The sequence below is a fragment of the Haliaeetus leucocephalus genome, unplaced genomic scaffold (assembly GCF_000737465.1).
Source record: "Haliaeetus leucocephalus isolate CR32 unplaced genomic scaffold, Haliaeetus_leucocephalus-4.0 Scaffold932, whole genome shotgun sequence".
In the NCBI taxonomy this organism is placed as follows: Eukaryota; Metazoa; Chordata; class Aves; order Accipitriformes; family Accipitridae; genus Haliaeetus; species Haliaeetus leucocephalus.
Window position 1 is genome coordinate 17,662,601 of NW_010973368.1, and position 19,267 is coordinate 17,681,867.

Below are 19,267 nucleotides of genomic sequence, written 5' to 3' on the forward strand. Positions count from 1 at the left end.
CCATGGCCGAGGCCGATGCGGTGCTGCATGCTGGAGGCCATTGCACCAGGCAGCCCATCACCCCAGAGCTGCCCCGTGAAAGAGGAGCGCTCAGGGCCACCCCCCAATGACCCCCTTGCCGCTCGTCCCGGAGCGAATCGCTTCCCTCCCTGTGCTATTTTTGGGCTCCGTGCTCCAGGATCACGAGGGGTCTCGGCGGCTGCAACCCTGTGACGTGCGCTAAAGGCGAGAGGCAAGAGCATCCCGCGGCCACGTGCTAGGGGAGGGAAAAGACAGCCCACTGGCAACAGGCACCATTGCACAAGATGGTGGCAGGATGGTCTCCTTCCCCCGCGAGCAGCCGAGGAGCTCAGCTCTGCGTCCCGCCTGGGTACGGGGGGATTTCAGGCGTGTGCCCGTGCGGTGGGACAGCCTCCGGGGACGTGCAGGGGGAGGCAGGCCGCCCTGCAGCACGGCTCACCGCCTGGTCACCCCTCCGTATTGGGGTGTATGGATTTGCTGCTGGCGAGGCTTCATTTTGAAAATGCGTTAGCAGCTCGAGGTCACTTACAATAGAGGCTTTAATTAAAGTAGAGATCAATTTTTGTCAGCGTGCTAGCAGAGCACAGTCTGTACTTTTCCTTCAGGAGCCACGTTCGCTTGCTCGTACAGAAAGCATTGCAGGGAGGGGGGAGCTCTGCAGAAAAAACTGAAGTACCAGACTCGGTTTGCGACGTCGGGGGCCAACAGCTGCTGGAAAAACAGCTGTATCACTACCCTGCGCACCGGCGCACGCAGGCAGGGTAACGCAATGGGTTTCGGTACGTAAGGGTCTCTCCTGGGATCCTGCCTAACCAAGGACTTTAATTTGCAGATATCTTCGGTAAGCAGTGCATTAGCTGGGTGGTTTATACTGCCGAGGCTGTGCGCGGCACGGCTGGGCACCTGATGGCTTTGTTTTGCTCTTGGTCCTGAGAGTCAAGGGTCCCCCGCTGTGGCAGACTAATGCAAAATGCATTAGTGTTAATGGCAAAATCTTAGGAGTCATTGCTTCCCAGGGTCTTAAAAGAAAAGGCAACCTGCACACTCTTACTGGGCACCAACTCGTGTCATTGTGCCTTCCCTCCACATGTGACAGCCGCCCACAGAAGTTGTGCAAAGCCGGATTCAGACAGTGCAGCAGGCAGCAGTGCTCAAAATACCGCTGAGCCTACAGACAGACTTGGCCCACTGCATTTTTTTAATTTTGTTTTGTTTTGTTTTGTTTTGTTTCTTTTTAGCAGGAGGTAGCAGCAGCGAAAGGGAGGACATTTGGCAGCAACTGGCACCACTGGAGTGCGGGAGGTGGCCAAGACGCTGCGGGATGGCAGCGGAGCTGTGGCCATTCCTCCATCGGCACGCAGGGCTCCGCGCTGCTCTTCCTCACGGGACCGCAGAGCAGGGACTGCGTAAGGAACTGGAAAGCAGGCGATGCTGCAAAAAGTCTGAGGGTTTTATCTATGAGAAAACAACCAATAAAGCTGCATAAACCTGTGTGGTCAGGTGACAAAAAAGTGCTGCAGCTTACTGGGGAGCAGGGAAAATATTTGCTGCAAGGACGGGGAACCGGCTGATTCCTGAGTTCATGTTCCTCCTCTGGCTGGAGCGCAGCACTGCAGCTCTCGCTTGCTGAGCACGTCCTGCTGTCTTCTGCTCCTGTCCTCAGCTAACCCCGCCAACAACGCCAGTCTGAGCATCATTCGCCACTGGGACATGCTCTGCCAACGTTTGGCTTTCCCTGGCATCCCGCAAAGAGGCGTGCAGCTGAGGTCCGGTCTCGCCATCACCTCCCGACCCCAGAAACACGTTTAGGAGGGCTTTGCAAGGGAGCACTGAGATCGTGCTGGCTCTTTCCAACCCCTGTGCCTTCCCTCCTGCCTCCCCGGTGCGGTTCTTGAGCCCGTGGCACCCCTTCCCCTGAACCAGAGCCCCTCTGACCCCGCGGTGCTGCAGTGCCCTGCCGACGGGGCGCTGAGCCCAGGCCAACGGGGCAGCAGCTCTCAAGCCCAAGGCTGCCGAGGAGGGATGGAAGGGGAAACAGAGAGGGGACCCACAGATACAGGAGTGCAAGCAGACAGGAGAAGGCGGTCCAGACCTGCTCCCACCGTAACAGAAGGCAAGGGCTGGGCAGGTGAACGCTGCTTTTTGGTATGTCCCCCTCACTTCTGCCTGCCGGAGCTGCTTCGTACAGAGCAGGAAGAGCGTAGACTGGAACATGAGTTGCTCCAGCAGCCCGGCACGCAAGAATACTAACTCTCTTTTTTTTCCTTTTAAAATAGGCTAAACTCAGCAGCAAGACGAGGTTTGTGGTCATGATGTGACACCTTCCTTTGACCGTTACTTTGCTTAACTGCCCTTAATGGTGCAGTTCAGTTCCCACAGTCACATCTCCCTCAAAGGCTTCCCTGCTTCTCAGTGCTTTAGACTACCGTGCCAGCTCTTAAGATGTGTATGCACCTGCTTTCTCCCAGGGCTGCCTAATCTGGTGTTGTGCAGAACGAGGGTGCCTGGACCTTCAGCATGTCCACCCTGAAGACCCCTCCCTGTGACTGAGCTGTGTTAAGCACTTATCCCGCAAACACAAAGTGAGTGTTTACGCACCCCCCCAGCAGATCGCACCCATTTAGGAAGCTGTTTATTTTCAGGACATGTGCTGTAGGCAGAGGTGTTGGCAGATGCGTTTAGTTCTTGCATAGCAAGCGACACCAGGATGTATTCCAAAATATGCAGCCTTTTGGGGCAAAGATCTGTGCTAGAAGTGACCAAGTTCTGGTGAGCACACCCATCACCCCAGCTTTGGGACCTGATGTAATGCCTCCATGGAAATTGAATGGGCAGAGGAATGCAGAGACCAAATTATCCTCGATTCTTGCAAAACTTAGTTCCTCACTTGTGATACTAGACTGGTAGCCTCCAGGGAGAAGAAAGTGCACCGTCAGAAGAATATTTCACATCGAGTCTTGAATTTCTGCATTTCTGAACGTTCTCCTGAGGGCTTAGGAGGACTCTTTAGGTAACCGGAATCAGAAGCCTTAAGGGAAGAGGTTTGCAAAGGGCTGTGGTACAGGACTTGAGGAGGAATTCTGCTTGGCCAGACTTGAGGGGGAAAAAAAAAAAAGAAAAGAATAATGTATTCATACTAAGCAATTAATTTATTTTTCTAGAAATGTTCTCCTGCTTAAATTATAACCTAGCCCTGGCACTGCTGAGTGCTATGATTTAATACCCCCATAATTAAAGACTTTGTTGTCATACGAAGTCCTCACTGCACAGAGAAAAATCAGCTCAAGAGCAGTAGAAATGTTTTTTAAAAGTCAAAGGCTGATTAGCATGAATACTTGTGAGAAGGCTTCCAGCACACAGCCCTCAAACCTCCTGTCAGCTATCACCCCAATCCTCAGGGCAGAGTGCGGGTGCACTTTCCCAACCCGCCCCACTTCAGCCTGCTGGCCTTGCCCAGGTGGGTTTGGTCAAGCTAGGAACAACAGCGTCCATGCCTTTCGACATGCGCCTAGGCCTTCCCCATTTAAATAACCTGGAGTAGGATGGGCAAGACAAAGCAAGAAGTAATCCAGGAGCACTTAGGCACTCCATAAGGCATGAGGGATGCTTACCCAGGACACACTAGAGATGTTGGCTCTGTTCTGGTACAGTGAGCTCTGCAGTGCTCAAATACTGGAGCATGAGGGGAGCTTTAAAAAAATCCCCTCTGTCAGGGGCTGCATCATTCACACACCAGTCTTTGAAATGTTCCTAAGTGTTTCTTTGCAACTACTGCTTTGATAAGAAGTCAAAAGTCTTTATTGTTTTATCACACTTAAGTTGCTGGAATAGATCCTGCAGCCTACTTACTATGCTTTGGCCATAAGGAAATAGTCACATCAATAATTTAAAAATTAATTAATGGGCCAGCAACTCGATGAAATGACAACTCTAACACAAACCAAGGGCACAAAATTTCAACACTGTATTCCACCAAAAGGACTTCCATCACTCCTGAACATGCATTTACGTGCAGAAACACACACCTTTCTCATAGCATTCAGGTATGGAGCTTCAAAGTATCTTTCAGTTTATGTAAACTGTCCATGTGAACAAAGTGAATCTACCATGAAACTAAAGCAAGTGTCAGTGGTGGACTGTTTTCACATGTCAAGACAGACGACTATGAACTTTAAAACCTCCCTCTTCTGCTTTATTGACAGGTAAATTGTTCAAAAATGTTCTCACAATTCAATAATTACAAAGACTTAGACTTACATTAAAAAAGTAAAAACCAGAAAACCCCCAAAGCAGTAGTGTCCAGCTCTAATTGAGCCCCTTTATCAAGAATCTGAGAAAAAGAGCAAGTACTGTCGAACACTTAACATAACAGGATTAAATGTTGACTAGAACACTCAGTTTAAACTAAAGATAAGTGCACGTCCTATACAGTGTTTCAGAAAAGAACATTAGCCATTGGTATATCATTAGCCCATTTAAACCAAATTTTAAATAAGTGACATCCAACTGTCATAAAATTGGCACAGAAGGCACACTAGTGTGACAATGACAAACTGGATATGCCAGCCACTGAATTAATTACAAGCTTTTAATGAAACATGGTCACAAATCTTTGATTACTAAATGTATAATACATGGAAGCATGAGATTAAATATACACGCAAAACATCACCACTGCACGTGGGCCATAGCAAAATATACAGGAGTGTGTTGTGCATTTTTCTACATGATCAATACTTGATTAATAATCATGGGGTCTTCATGCAGGTGAGGATACAATTAATGAGAAAAGCAGCACCCCCAGTTACACATCCTTCACGTTCCACTTTGGTAACCAATACAACAGACTGATGTTTTAGTGCGATATAGTCCCTTAGATCAAGCAGACTTCGAGGGCAATGCGTCCATGGGAAGGCTTGCTAGCTAAACAATGTAGTGTGTCCTTACACCAAAAAACCCAGGAGAAACAGCTTCTCAGAAGGAGATAGGCAGGAACTAGGAGTAAAATTTTTTTCACAGCAGTAGTTACCAATATTTTGAAAGCCCTGACTAATGACTGATTGATGAGGACTAAAAAGCAGGGTATGGGTAAAAGATAACTGGCAGTAGTCCTATGTACAAGACTAAAAAGTTGGTAGAAAGATAGAAAGACAGTTATGCAGCTGTATATGTAACGGCTAAATGAATTAAAAGGCCACAAAACTATAACCAACTTTTTTTTTTTTTTTACTTCCTGGTGATTCTATTGATGTTGGAAACGAGCTGCAGCTTCCTAGCATTCTCCTTAAGATTTAGGAAACAAACAGTTATGGGAAAAAGGGATAAGTGTATTCATCTGAGGATGTAACTAGACCTGCTCGCATTTCCTATTTAGAGGTCCAAATTGTGTCTAAAAGGATTTCCTGCTAATGAGACATTACATCATTCTATAGAAAAATAATATTCCTGATATTGTAGCAACATTATCAGCATCTCTCTCTATTTCTTCTTCAGCATAAGAATAAGACTATTTACTGGTGGCCTTAAATGCTCCTATGCAATAAAACTGTCACAGCTGTGCAGAAAGGAATCAACCGTAACTGAGCAGTGAACAATTCTGCATAAAAAGCTCAATTGCTATTTAGTAAAGAATTTTCTTCAATAGTTGTATCTACAATCTGGATATATAATTATTCTTGTACAACACTAGAGATTCAGTGTCAGTCTTGGCACTAGCATCTGAGACAGCTTTGCCCTGCTCTTGAATACTCCACAGAGTAGTGGATGATCGAAGCCAGAACGGTGAAAGTGGTAGTGTTATGCGTCACAGGTTGACTGGTCCAGTCCATCTAGTGTAAGCTGATTCCTATGAGGAGAGTTGGGACTTGGGGGACCACTTGGATTTGAACTGTTGGATGGAGTAGAGTGTTTCGTGGAGTCTGAATCAGGCTGTTAACAAGAAACAGAAAAAAAAAATTATGCTTACTTAAAATCAATTCTTTACACTCAAAAGCTTTCAAAGGCACTCAAAAATTAGGGTGAGCAACACCTACACAGCAGTGTGTATTAGATTCATTTCATAGCTAAATATTCATGCAAATACTTCCATTATCGTCAACAGGTTGTAGTGCAGTCCTGAAGGTGACCTTCTGACTTCACAGGAATTATGGCAAAGTATGTGGAAATTGCTACATCTCAGTCTCCTCTCCTTTAGCCATTGCAAAGCTTTCCTGATGGAACACATCCATCTGTCCACTGTTGTTCTGGGTTTACCCGCCTGTGTTTTTTAAGCAATTTTTATAGCCCAGGAGTAGATTTATCCGCCCATATAAACATGTAAACAATTACAGTCAAATCATCTTCACTTTGGTGAGAAGGAAGGAAACAAGCATATGAACTGTTTACAAAACAGCAACAGTGGCAAGCGTGTGAACTGCCTCACAAAAGAGTGAAGGTTGCCAAGTATCAGGCTGGAGATCTGGAAACAGAATATACTTACTGGAGACTCCCTACGTCAATATCTAATAAAGACAATCTATCTACAGTTGTTTCCCCAGCGTTAGACTGGTTGTTGGATATTTGCCTTCACAGACTCCTCTCACTTCAACAGGATGGCTGGCAAGTTTCCCACTATTTTGGTGAGTTACAACTCTGAGCACTGCACACATTCACAGCTAATGAAATACTGCACAGGAAAAACTGGTACCATTGCAGCAAGTTATTTTCAAGAAAGAGAATATATATTTAATGAATAGCTTGAAAGGTAACATCCTTCAAGAATGCTGTTCACAAGGTTTTGCATGGCTCAAACAGTAATAAGATCATCTATAACAGGATTATCCTAACATGATCCAGTTCATTCTGTGATAAAGCCAAAAGCCATGGGAAAAATAGTATAAAGCCAAAAGGTGTTATTAGAGCCTCCTTTTTTTAATTTAAGAAATCATAAGAAATTCTAAGATCTACCAAAAAAAGAAAATGTAAAAACCTCAGAATCCACTGCTACTTGTGCCTACAAACAGCAATTATAGTTACAGCATGGAATGTGATGGAATTTGGGAAGGATGCTGCAGAATAAGTCAACTGACATAGTCCATCACCAGCACCTTTGAAAATCAAGACAGTTTTAAAAATACCTGTGTTTAGAGATCCCTATTTTCACATGCTTTTAATGGCTTACTCTAGGTGACAAAGGAAGTCAGAGCACAGCTGTGATCAGAACTCTGGACAAATACTTTGACTTGGGGTGTACTAAGGCATCCTGAAAAGGTCTGGCTTCAGGAAAACACCCTTCAAAATCCAGAGCATTACATGGGCCTATAGTTGGGTACGAAAAAGCACTAAGAAGATGCAAAGATCTTGATCTAGGAGTTTGCTTCCCAGGAATGATTCCTAACACTTTCCTTGCACAGGCAGTGCTTGAGCAAAGCTTGGAAGAAGCTACACCCATGATAAATCAAGGGAACAAAAATCGTACATCTTCTCCCCTTAGATTCAGGGACACCAGTTTTGTAGAGCCAGGACACTTTCAGTTTGGTGACTACTGGCACATACTTTTACTCTTGCTAAAAGCAGCTTTACGTGTTTTAAAATATGATTTCTTCTCAAGTTACGTGACAAAAAGTCTTCCTTAAGGCAGCACAGAAAATTACTTAACTAATCGTATTACTTTGCTATTCTATGCTAATAGCCCAGAGAACATTTTTAGGAGCTTTGAGGACATTTCATCAATTAGTCACATTTCCCTTGTCTACAAAGCTTAATCCAAGAGATAATATACTTCTTAAAATATCACCATAAAAAGATCTCTTCACAGCTTTGCTTTTTTGCTGGCATATCTAACTTGCAAACATGTATTACAGGCTGGGGGAAATATTTGTGGAAGGAAAACATCATCAAAATCATGGTCTTTATGAAGTATTTCCTCAGAAATTTAATTTATTGGAAAAAGAAAACCATCTATGGCAACCAGACATCATAAGTCTCCATTTAATAAAAGCTACCTTACCTCTTTGTCAAACTCCTGGTCAGGATCGGACATACTTCGGGAAGGCATGGCTCCTCCCACATCACTGCCACCTATAGAGAAAGAAGGAAAAAAAGGCAGGTTTACACCTCTTGTTGAAGCCATAAATTACAGCTCAGAACTGACAAGCTTGCTTTCAGCCTTACTTGACGAGGGCCATGAAATATAGGTTTTGTTTCTCTGCTGCTGCTGCCGTGAGAGGTTAGCTGTAGGTGGACATGGTTTTTCATCCTGTGCAGCAGGTAGGACACTCTACAGTTGAAACGAAACACCTTGTTAGCCAGCAACAAAAGCTATCCAACTAGGAGTTGTAACTCATGAAAACTTTACTGTGCTTTTGAAGCTATTACAACCCAGTGTTGGTAGAAAAACTCTGAACTTACTTGACCACATCCACATATTTTCAGTAACAGACACAAACCCTGAGAAAGACAGAGAAAGAACTAAGCCCCATAGCAGCCACTGGAACCTGTCAGCCAGCAAACCCTCTATGAAGGGGCAGGGACTGTACCAACAGCGCTGCTTTCCTTCCTCCTCCTGCTGAAAGGACAAATACATTACCCTCATCTGGGCTAGCTGAGAAGGACAAAAGAAAGCCTGACTAGCAGCTATAAAATGGAGGGTACAGAACATAAAAGTGTATATTCACACCTTCCTCTCATGGATTTAACACTGAAATAGCTCAACAAAATGCTGTATTTTTAAAATACAAAATAAAATAATGCTATAAAGCACTGCAACTTACATGCATCTTAGTTACCTCCACAGCATTAGTTTTTTCCCCTTTGTTTCTGCTCTAGAATTGGCGAAGTGCCACAAGCACACCATTCCAGTTCCTAACAGTTTGTAGCTACTCCTACCCTTGCTAGGGAAGCAGAGGAGGGACAGGAAGAGGAAGAAAGCAGAGGGGAGCCTTGCAGTGAGGAATGGTCACTCTGGAGAAGTGTGATAGACGTGCTCAAAGCCTGTTGGAGGTGATATCAGAGCAGAATGTCGAGAGGATGAGGGGGAAGGAAATTCATTCTGTTATTTTAAGAAGACAAACAAGAAAAAGGAAGGAGGAGAGACTGATTATTTACAAAACTACTAACAAGCTGTTGGCAGTGATATCTATTTCTTTCAGTGTCTCATTCATAAGTCAGCTATAAGTCAGCAGTATTTCCTTGCACAGGATTTAGAAGCATTGCACATCAGGAAGGTTCACCTTTCTCAAAATGATTAAAAGAAGAATTTGGTACAGAGAGAATACTTGAACCCCACACAGCTCAGCTTCACGGTTTTTCTGAGCACAAACAAATGCACATATATCTCCCTCCCTTTTAAATGTATTTTACCAGTGGGAGATCCATGAGAACCTGCATTCCATCTCCTGGTCCCATATGAGCCACATGGTTGAAATTTGTTGGGTTAGAAATCATCTTTGACCTTAGCTCAGGGTCTCTAAGCATTTCCCTAAAAGAACAGAGTGATTTTTACTATTAGCATTCTCAGTGTCTGCATGTCATCATGTATATTAAGCTACAGAGCACGACTAAATTCTTACCGCCTTTGTTGTAATCGCTCTTCCTCGGGAACCTTAAATACAAATCTTCTTTTGCTCCTAGTTCGAAGCATTTGCTTCTTGCTATTGTCAGATGTTTCTGGTACACTGAGGACAGCTCCTGCTGCAATATCACAATGGAATTTTACATACACAGGTACATGTTGACCCAGATGCATTCAGTACAAGTTTCATCTCATGCAAAGGTAACATTGCTCAAAATTACCCAGTTAACTTTGTATCACTTTCCTATATCTCCCCTTGCTCAGTACTCACCTGCAAACTTGTTCTTGAAATATATTAGTCTTGGTGGCTCGCAGTTAAGGAGATTCAGCGTGCCGTCCATGTTTAATGGTCTGATCTGTTTTGAGGAAGGAGACAGAGAATTAACTCAAGCCTAGCATACACACTGAAGAAACATCTCATTTGGAATTAACCCAGTTAAGTTCTATATTCAAAGAAAATTACTTACCCTTCGCAGGCCAATAGTCTGGACCCATTCCATAGTGTTAACATCAAATACATCAACACCATACTCGCTATACACTGTTACATACGAAGAATTGCAACCTGCACAGATTAAAGAAACAGAAAACCCTAATATGGTTTCGGTAGTCCAGAACTACATACACTTGAGCAAATTTCAATAGTTACATGTTGTCCACTATGTGCAAGATACATTTTAAAACAATTTTTCCCAGCCTCACTTTCAAACAGATACTTCTGTGATAATAGATTTGCTAACAACAACTGCCAGCATCATGAAAGATCTAAATTTGACCCTTTCAGTATTTTTAAACTTCAAATTATGATTTCATGAAATTGCAAAATGGCATCTGAAGTTTTCAGATGCATACAAATTTGCTACTTGGTAGGAACTGAGCAGCTAGCTTTTCTACAGATGCAGATTACTTCATTTCGGAAGCAGCAAACTAACTATACATCTGCTGCATGCAGGGGAAAAGAGGGGGCCACCATCTGTGAGGTGGGTCATGAAGTCATGATGCAGATCTGTTCTCAATTTCCTTCCTCTTTTGCTGACAATTATCTAGCTTTAGATATTCATGTATGGGTTGCTTTCATCAGGTTAACAGAAAAATGTCAATGCTTAAAGCCCACAACCCATTTTCTCTTTTCAACTTTTTTTTTTAAAAGCATAAAAGGCATCAGCAGATAAGTTCATTTTAGGTCAAACTAAAAGCAGATATCCCTGGAGCTTCATATCAACACACTTCTGCTCATGTAAAGCCTGTGTCATGATGTAAAGAGCAGTTACTAGAAATTTATGTCATTTAATAAAGAACTGCTTCAATAAACAAAGGGAAAATAACCCAGTAGGATACTAAACACATCACAGAATCTTCTTGTAAGATCTGAAGTAAGGTTGTGGTGCTATTTTTAAAATTCATTCACAGAAAGTGTTGGACAGCTATCATAAATATGCATCCCAGCAGTGATTTATAGTCAAGTATTTATTACGCGGGGTCACAGTTGGCTTGGATGTCCACATCAAGGGAGACCACTGAGCATCAGACAGAAACACCAACTGCTTCTGCCTAGCCAGCTTGTAGCCAAGGCCAGCACTTACCAGTCAGAGCTGATGACCTTGATCAGATCTCAACTGATTCCCAGACAGGCACGTCAGTGTCTGCACTGGGCTTGCCCACGCTACAGCTTTGAGACCCACTGGCTCCAAGTCTTTGCACTCCACTGTACTCAAGCTAAGCAGCCCCACAATCCCTACACTGACTCAGAACAGAAGCAGCACATTAAGCTGGTTTAACTGCAACCTAGACAGGCCACCTAATGTACGAGAGTTGACTGTCTTAGTGCAGACCTCGGCCTCTCCTAGCATGAGGGGACTGAATGCCCTAGAGACAAATTCTCCACCGTATCCTAAAACCTCTCTACAACATGGTCCTTTACCACAGCAGAAACTGCAACAGGGGAGAACCATTTCCACTTCAATGATGTCCTGATGGGACAGTTAAAAAAAGTCACCATCACTAGTGACAGATACCAGGACGAAGGAGGGAGGACAAGGCTAATGAAAAGGCAAGCAATCCCATTTCCTTTGGTAGCAGAAAAAGTTGCTCTTTCCAAAACAGCCCTAGGCCAACACCACTCAGGATTGCACATACAAGAATGCTATAAAATCGTTTACAGTAAGAACAGCTTCTAATAATAACAGACAAAACCATTAACTAGCAAGCCTAGTTTGCTGAAATGCAAAATACTGTAGAGCTGGTAAAGGAAAAGGAAACATTAGCTTTGGCTAATGGTGTTTTAAAGTAAATTTGCAACTACATTGTTTCCTTGGGCCTTTGCTTCAGACTCCTGTACAGAATTAGGTCAGAGTAAAGCAAGCGAACAATTTCAGTTCAAGACAATTAAAATTAAACAAACTGCTATTAGAGCCTGGCCTGATCAAACCAACACGCACCTAACTGTTCGCTGTACTATTTAAACAAAAAGCTATTTCTTGCCTTCAATCATTCAAAACATTTTAATTGCTATTTGAGGTCCAAACAGAAATCCCTGTTTTATCATGAACTGCCTTTGACTACTGAATACTGAAAAATGCTCTGCATGTGCTTCTATCCTAACTAGCTGATAAACCAATGCTCCCGAAATGAGCAGAGCAGTTGAGAAGTCACCCTCCACCTGCCTATATTATTTTTGGAAATTCTCCCCCTAAAAATAAAACCAAAAGGTGAAAAATTGCTACCAGTTCTGCCAAAAGCAGTATTTTTACCTGTTACTTTGTTATCTTTATGAACCTTTAGAGTCACAGCTACACCATTTCTTCAACTTTCTATTGTACTTTGAGTACAGGATACAGAAGACATCCTACAGACAACTAGACATTTACACTCTCTAGGGGAGCAAAAATCTTTACAGAATTTCACAGACCGGTAGTCTTGCACTGTCCTGCATCCAGGACTACTCTCTGTAAAAGTTATTTTGCATTCCATTATTTGTTCTTCTGTGTCCTGTAACAAGACAGAGCTTCTTTTCTTGCAGCATCCAGGATCTCAGCCCAGGAGATCGCCAAGTCCAAAACTACCATCAGGAAGAACTATGTATACTGTTAGCTCATCAAAACTTGAACTGTAAATATTGAAAGACAAACCGAAGCAAAATAGAATACAGTGCTGATTATTTTTAGACAAGTAAAGCAGCAACAGGGATATGGCAACAGAAAAACATATACATACTACAGGCAACAGGAGTTGCAGGCCACATTAGTTCCTGCATGCGTGACCTTCGACCTTGCGAATCGACGTATACTCCCATATGGCTGAAGCAAAGCAGGTATTCCTCATTACTGAGCTCCACAGCACAAAGGGCATCAAAAGACTGCTGTGAGAGGAAGATAAGCGAGGGGTCATTAGGATTTACCAGGTTTATAGATTGTCCATCTCCCTGGATGGTCAACAGAGAGAACCCAGACTGGTAGCCAACACAGAGCTTGTCCTTGAACACTGCCATCCACTGTACAGTTCCTGGAGCCTGAATTTCACCAAATTTTTTGTGGAAAGGTTTAGTTCTGTGAATTTCATAGCAAAAAACCTGTCGTTTGACAGCCACAAATAAACAAGTTGAAGAACTCTTCTTTACTGTTCCAGTTGTAATCAATTGGCAGCCTTTAGTTTCTGTAAGCTTAATGTCAAAGTTTCCTTCCGACCCATCCAGAGAGGCCCAGGGGTAAAGGTGAACGTGGTGGTTCCGACCGCAGATGAGGATGATAATTTTCTCTTTGGGAGCAAGCTCGATCTGGTACACCTTCTTGCAGTCAGCAGCTCGGACTATCACTGCAAAGGAAATAATAGCTGCCATAAGTTAAACAAGAAAACCATCAGGCCTGGAAACACTGCAGCGTTACATACTGATGTCTGAAAGTGACTCTAAACACATACCAGATAAGAAAGAGCACTTATTACACATTTGATGCTCTGTTATTAATTTTCAGAACAAACAATGAAACAAAGCATTCCTGTAACTCTCTCTATGGATGGATACAAAGTCTCAGCAACACTTTTCAGGAAAAGGCTGCTTAACATCTGGGATAAACAGAAATAATAAGATCTGTACTATCTATACACTGTAAGATGCTGTACCTTCTGAAATGGGTCCCACCTTCAGGAAAATATCAGTATCTTCAGTAAATTACGGAGGAAGACCAAATTAGCAGAACACAAAGAGAAGAAATATAAAGTATTTAATGCTGGTAACTGAGGATACAATGCTGTACTGTTGGCAAATGTCTCAGCCAATAAAATAGCAGTACAGTAAGTGGGTGTTAAACAATTACATGGAAAGGCAAAAAATTCTGTGTGTGATGGGGAAAGGATAAGAAGGAATGGGCTTAAGCTGTAGGAAGAGAGGTTTAGGACTGGCACCAGGAAAAGCTTTCTCACACTAAGGACTAGGCAGGCTGAGGAGTTTCACTGTTTGAAGGATTAGAGGCAGCTAAAGGGGTTAGGTACAATGTGTTCTGCTTTTAGGATCATGGGTATACAGGCACTTTCAAGAAAGTAGTTAGTATTTCATGGGGTACAAATAGAAGAGACTAAGCAATTCCAAACTAGGAAATATAATACACATAAGCCAATTATACTAAAATGTCACTTTCATCTTTCTGTTAGCTGAATGCATTCAAAATATTTGTAAATGATAATTAAAAAGAAATATTAACTAGAGATTATATGCATTTTTCAGTAATAGTTGAGTAACCTAGCCAAGTTAGCAAATTCTGTAAACTTTGTAACAAGACTTTAGCTGTTTAGATCAAAGTCAAGTGCTTTTGTGGCACCCCCCCCGCTTGCACAAATAGATATATAATATGTCTGAAGAAATGTTCTATGAAATAACCAGCTGTTGGAACTTTGCCGCAGAGACAAGATTTTTTCCCTAACTCCAACTCCAGCTTACAGTTTAGTTTATTTGTCAAGAACTAAGTGATATCCTGACCAAAGACCTTTGATATAAGCAGCTGGCAGTTAATTAACACTGAAAATTACAACTGCCATAAAATGAAAAAGAGATTAAAATTTATAAAAATGGTATTAACACACAGGAACCACCCACAGAAAACTCCTGCAAAACATCCTTTAACTTAAAACCAAATTTGATAATTTATTTTCACATTTACATATGACATGGTGATGCAGATAATCATTCCTTTATGAAATGACCTTTCAAATTAAATGTACAATTTTCTTTTATGCAAGAAGCTGTAGTGGAATCTCTGGAATTATCTGCATCTAAAGTTATGTTTATATCTAACTACTTACAGAATTGTGACCACTGGAAGTTTACTCAAAGGAATGGCATTTATTACTGCTAAAAAGAATTTCAAGTATCTGCTGTCTCCATGTATAAAGCAGTTTCTCCTGGAATTGGGCAATGGCTTATTCTAAGCAAGAGGAAGCAATAATATTTTGCTTTTTGCCCAAAACCCACATCCCCGACTTCATTTGATTTTGAAAGTCAATTAAGTCTTTAAAAGTCTGTATTCACTGCTTTATTTTACATTGAAATCCAAGTGTAACTGCAATCCAACTTTCAAATAGCCACAAACTAAATTGCATTGAAAAAGGAAATTCAAACTCTTCCATCAAGGCTAAAATTGAAGAAATATCTTTTCTGATATTTGAGTGACAATGACTAAAAACAATCAAAGGGATATTTCAGGAGCATCTCAGTGATTTTTCCAAAGTTGGAAAAGACACCTTTTAATTTTACAAACATGTATCACTGACCTCAACATCCTCAACACCCAGATAGTTAAGGACACCTGAAGAACATAAGCTCAGAGGTTATAAATATAGGTGAAGAAAGCACTAGGTATTTTGTTAGAAACAATCCTATCAGAGTGCCAAGACTGTTAGCTCTTGTACTACAAAAAGTATGGATTTAGAGTGTTGTCTAAATTTAGAGTGCCTCAGGATTTATAAGAAAGCACGGATTTCACAAGGTATGCTTGGTGCTTTTAAAGTCAGAGAGAAAGAAATAACTAATATTTCCTACGGTAACTTGGAAAAGGATATAAATAGTAGTAGATTATTGTATTTTAAATCTGGGTTGCTTCTTAGAAGTATATTACTTTACTTCTACAAATTCAGTTTAATTCAACTAGTTTTTTCTTTCTTTTTTTTTTTTTCATTTGTTTGTTCAAAATAAGAATACCTTATTTTGGAAGCAGATTGAAAAATTAACCAGACCTGTTCTTTGCTTTTCTATGTTTAAAATTGCATTTTGTAGATAATGACCCCAAACGATCCCCATGCTCATGTCCTAGTAATCCTTTGGGCCTCCATGCTGTCCCCACCATACCAAGGCACATATCCCATTGTTATTTGTGTTTGTGCTCAGTATATCAGATTAAAGGGAAAAATGCTTCCCTTACTCCCTAGCTGTGACACCTAATAATTCAACGATAGAGGGATATGACTGTGCTGCCCAGTGACTACACAGCACACACTTTGCTGTGGTGCCTGGAGCACACTCTGTGTGAACTTCTGGAAGGGACATGGTAAGTCTTCAGAAAGAATAGGCTAAACTGATCCCATTTTTCCCAAAGCAGAGGGCAGAGTGTATTAAGAACAGGAAGGAAAAAGCAGGTTCAGGAGGAAACACAGGATCAGGGAAATAAAGAGATAATGGAAAGGGGAAAGCAAGGCATTTGCTTTGGCCATCATCGGTCTGAAACAGGATGTGAGTGGTTGTCAAATTTCTGGAAGAAACAGACAACAATATGTGGTGGCTTTAATGGAAAGTCTACAAACTCTTGTGTTGCTTGCACTGGCTGTCTAACTTCGAATTCATGGCATTTTAAGTCCTCTGATGGTGCAGGTCAGAACAAGTCTGTTTCCATGTCAAGTTTTTCTCACTCAATTCAAGTTCTATTTAGTGAGTGCCTGACAATTTGCTGTGCATCAACTGCTGCTGTGTGTGCTGTGTGTGCTGAAGCATTTTGCTACCTGCTGTGGGAACACAGTCAAGGTGAGAATGTGTCAGAATATGCCCGGTAACTCATCTCTTTAATTTCAGCCAGTCAACTGAATGTAATGATAATGACCAAATTAGTGCTTGTATCTCACATTCACTTTTCCTTCTCATCAATTAACTGAGTGCTTAATACTTACTATACATGAAGGGCTGTTGTGTAACCTATATTATAACAGCACTAGAAGTTATGGAGCTCATTATTCTGTATGTAATTACTGCATGCATTATGGCCCAACTTACCGTCACGGGTCACCTCTATCACATACAGTCCTTCTTCTGAACCAATTGCTATTCTATCTCGATCTAAACCAGCAAGGAGAAAAAAGGCTATTAATTCAGCTACACTTAATCTTGTCTCTAAAACAGACTGTTTGCTTTGAACAGCTGGAAAAGTTTCGGGACAAACAGATTTTCAACAGCAAATCAATTTTGCTTAAGTTCACACAGTCTGCCAAAAGCATGCTATATACCATATTGCTAAAACAACTAAACAGTATTATTTACTCCAGGTGGATGAAGAAATTTGAATATTGATGCAAGATTAGCATTTCCCCCCCATTATTAAATTCCTATGAAGGAATTCAGCTGAGGAATTTATTTCAAGGTGTCAGCGCTCTCATTACAGAAGCCCATGTAAAAGCCCCAACAACCCTCACACACTTAAAAAGTTAAACCAAACATACCTACAATAGCAGCAGCTAAACTTGCTTTAATAAGAGGCAGCGTACTGTCATAGGCTTCTTGTGGAATATGCACAACCTGGTTTTTCAGTCTGTTTTTGTGCAGGATAGACTGCAACCCTTCTAGGATTCCAACCCACTTTCTCTTCTCATTCTCATTTTCCGTCAGGATGAGTAGAGAACAAGACTTTGAAGGCAAACCTAAGAGAGAAGCTGTCACCTTTTAATAGATAGATAAAGTGAAATTAGTAAAGAGTAATAAAAGCCCTTTTTGTTGGTATTATATACTTCAGAACTGTGAAAGTAAAATACACTTTTTCATAACAACGTGATGGTGTACCTGAGGGGTATGCAACACAGCACGCAGCTAATATGGCCACAGTGCTTAAAAAAAAACCTGCACAAGCCACAGTGGTTTTGTCAGTTTTGCTTAATCATTCTGAATCCTAAAATATGGGCAAGGAATGCTACATTCTGTTGTGGTGTAACCCCAGGCAGCAACTAAGCACCACGCAGCCACTCACTCACTACGCCCCCCGCCCCCCCAAGCAGGATGGGGGAAAGAATTGGAAGGAAGAAGAAAACTCGTGGGTTGAGATAAAAACAGTTTAATAGAACAGAAAGGAAGAAACTAATAGTGATAATAATAATAATACAATCATAATAAAAGGGTTGGAATATACAAAACAAGTGCTGCACAACGCAATTGCTCACCACCCGCCAACTGATGCCCAGTTAGTTCCTGAGCAGTGACCCCCCCAGGCCCACTCCCCCCAGTTTATGTACTGGGCATGACATCACATGGTATGGAATACCCCTTTGGCCAGTTTGGGTCAGCTGCCCTGGCTGTGTCCCCTCCCAACTTCTTGTGCCCCTCAAGCCTTCTTCTGGCTGGGCATGAGAAGCTGAAAAATCCTTGACTTAGTCTAAACACTACTTAGCAACAACTGAAAACATCAGTGTGTTATCAACATTGTTCTCATACTGAATCCAAGATGCAACACTGTACCAGCTACTAGGAAGAAAAATTAACTCTATCCCAGCCAAAACCAGGATAATTCCTTTACTACAATAATCAATACATGGCAGTAAAAGGCTCCTTCCTGCTCTGGAATTTCAGTAGCATGCCATAATTTGTCCTGATCCCTCCCCCCACCATCATCTAATAACTTACTGAAAATGACATACATGTTTTCTGAGTCAGATGCATTTAAACCCAATGGCATTGCTATGATCGGTTCTAGATTTTGATTTTCCTGCTTAATTTTCAAAATATTTGCCGGGGGGAAGAGCACATCATGTCTGCATTAAAAGCTCTGGAGGAAAGCAATGTTTTGAGACTGAAGTGCTGCATTCTCCCACTTCCCCGTGTTAAAAGAAAATCACTATGGCTTCACTTAATTTTCAGGCAAATCATCCTTACATCTCAAAGCAGAATGTATCCTGAATAGAAAAACTATCCAGGAACTTTCTGTTGCCCAAAGTATGCACTTACTATTTCTTAATATTAGTTTTGTGTCCTGTATGAAGAGATCAAAGGGTTTATGAGATCATGGGAACTGTGGCTTTCAGTCACAGACAAAGAGGCCATCAGCCAGTATCAGCCCTCACAACAGACTTTTAGAATAACAACAGTTAGAGAAAAAAAGCAGCAGAAGGTGTAAAAGTGCAAACCTGAAAGCTGTAACTATTCATACATGGAATAACACACCTTCAGCCTATACACCTTTATAAGAAAATCATGGTAAAGATGGATGATGTGGTTATGCAACATACACTTTCTTAAAGAGTGAATTAAGCAATAACATTCATCTTAAAAGATAAAATATATCTGAAAATAAACTTGGGACAATAGGATGTGAAAGACAGAACTCCAGAAGAGAAAAGTGAAGAGCAATAGGAAAAGAACTGAGTAGCCTGCAATTGCTCGAAGCTCTTATTACTCTGCATCAAGCTTTGTTCAGGTCTAAACTGTAACTAAGCATTAATATTTTAAAGATAGATGCA

The 19,267-nt window shown here is 41.7% G+C and overlaps 1 protein-coding gene across 4 annotated transcripts in view; it reads right to left on the reverse strand.

The window, feature by feature from the left end:
* Window positions 1–4,191: 4,191 nt before the first annotated feature.
* The window catches only part of CDC42BPB (CDC42 binding protein kinase beta (DMPK-like)), a 100,328-nt gene continuing 85,252 nt past the window's right edge, over window positions 4,192–19,267 (reverse strand). For 2 of the 4 annotated variants that reach the window (XM_010583982.1, XM_010583981.1), the window contains exons 28-37: window positions 17,264–17,480; window positions 16,821–16,883; window positions 12,785–13,381; window positions 10,039–10,136; window positions 9,843–9,927; window positions 9,570–9,687; window positions 9,361–9,478; window positions 8,173–8,278; window positions 8,009–8,079; window positions 4,192–5,949 (exon numbers count right to left, since the gene is read on the reverse strand). In XM_010583982.1, the coding sequence (XP_010582284.1) occupies window positions 5,818–5,949; window positions 8,009–8,079; window positions 8,173–8,278; window positions 9,361–9,478; window positions 9,570–9,687; window positions 9,843–9,927; window positions 10,039–10,136; window positions 12,785–13,381; window positions 16,821–16,883; window positions 17,264–17,480 (1,605 nt within the window). In that variant the 3' untranslated portion in view covers window positions 4,192–5,817. Of the gene's footprint in view, window positions 5,950–8,008; window positions 8,080–8,172; window positions 8,279–8,409; window positions 8,449–9,360; window positions 9,479–9,569; window positions 9,691–9,842; window positions 9,928–10,038; window positions 10,137–12,784; window positions 13,382–16,820; window positions 16,884–17,263; window positions 17,481–19,267 lie in introns of all 4 variants that reach the window. The other 2 variants (XM_010583979.1, XM_010583980.1) reach the window with 2 other exon arrangements.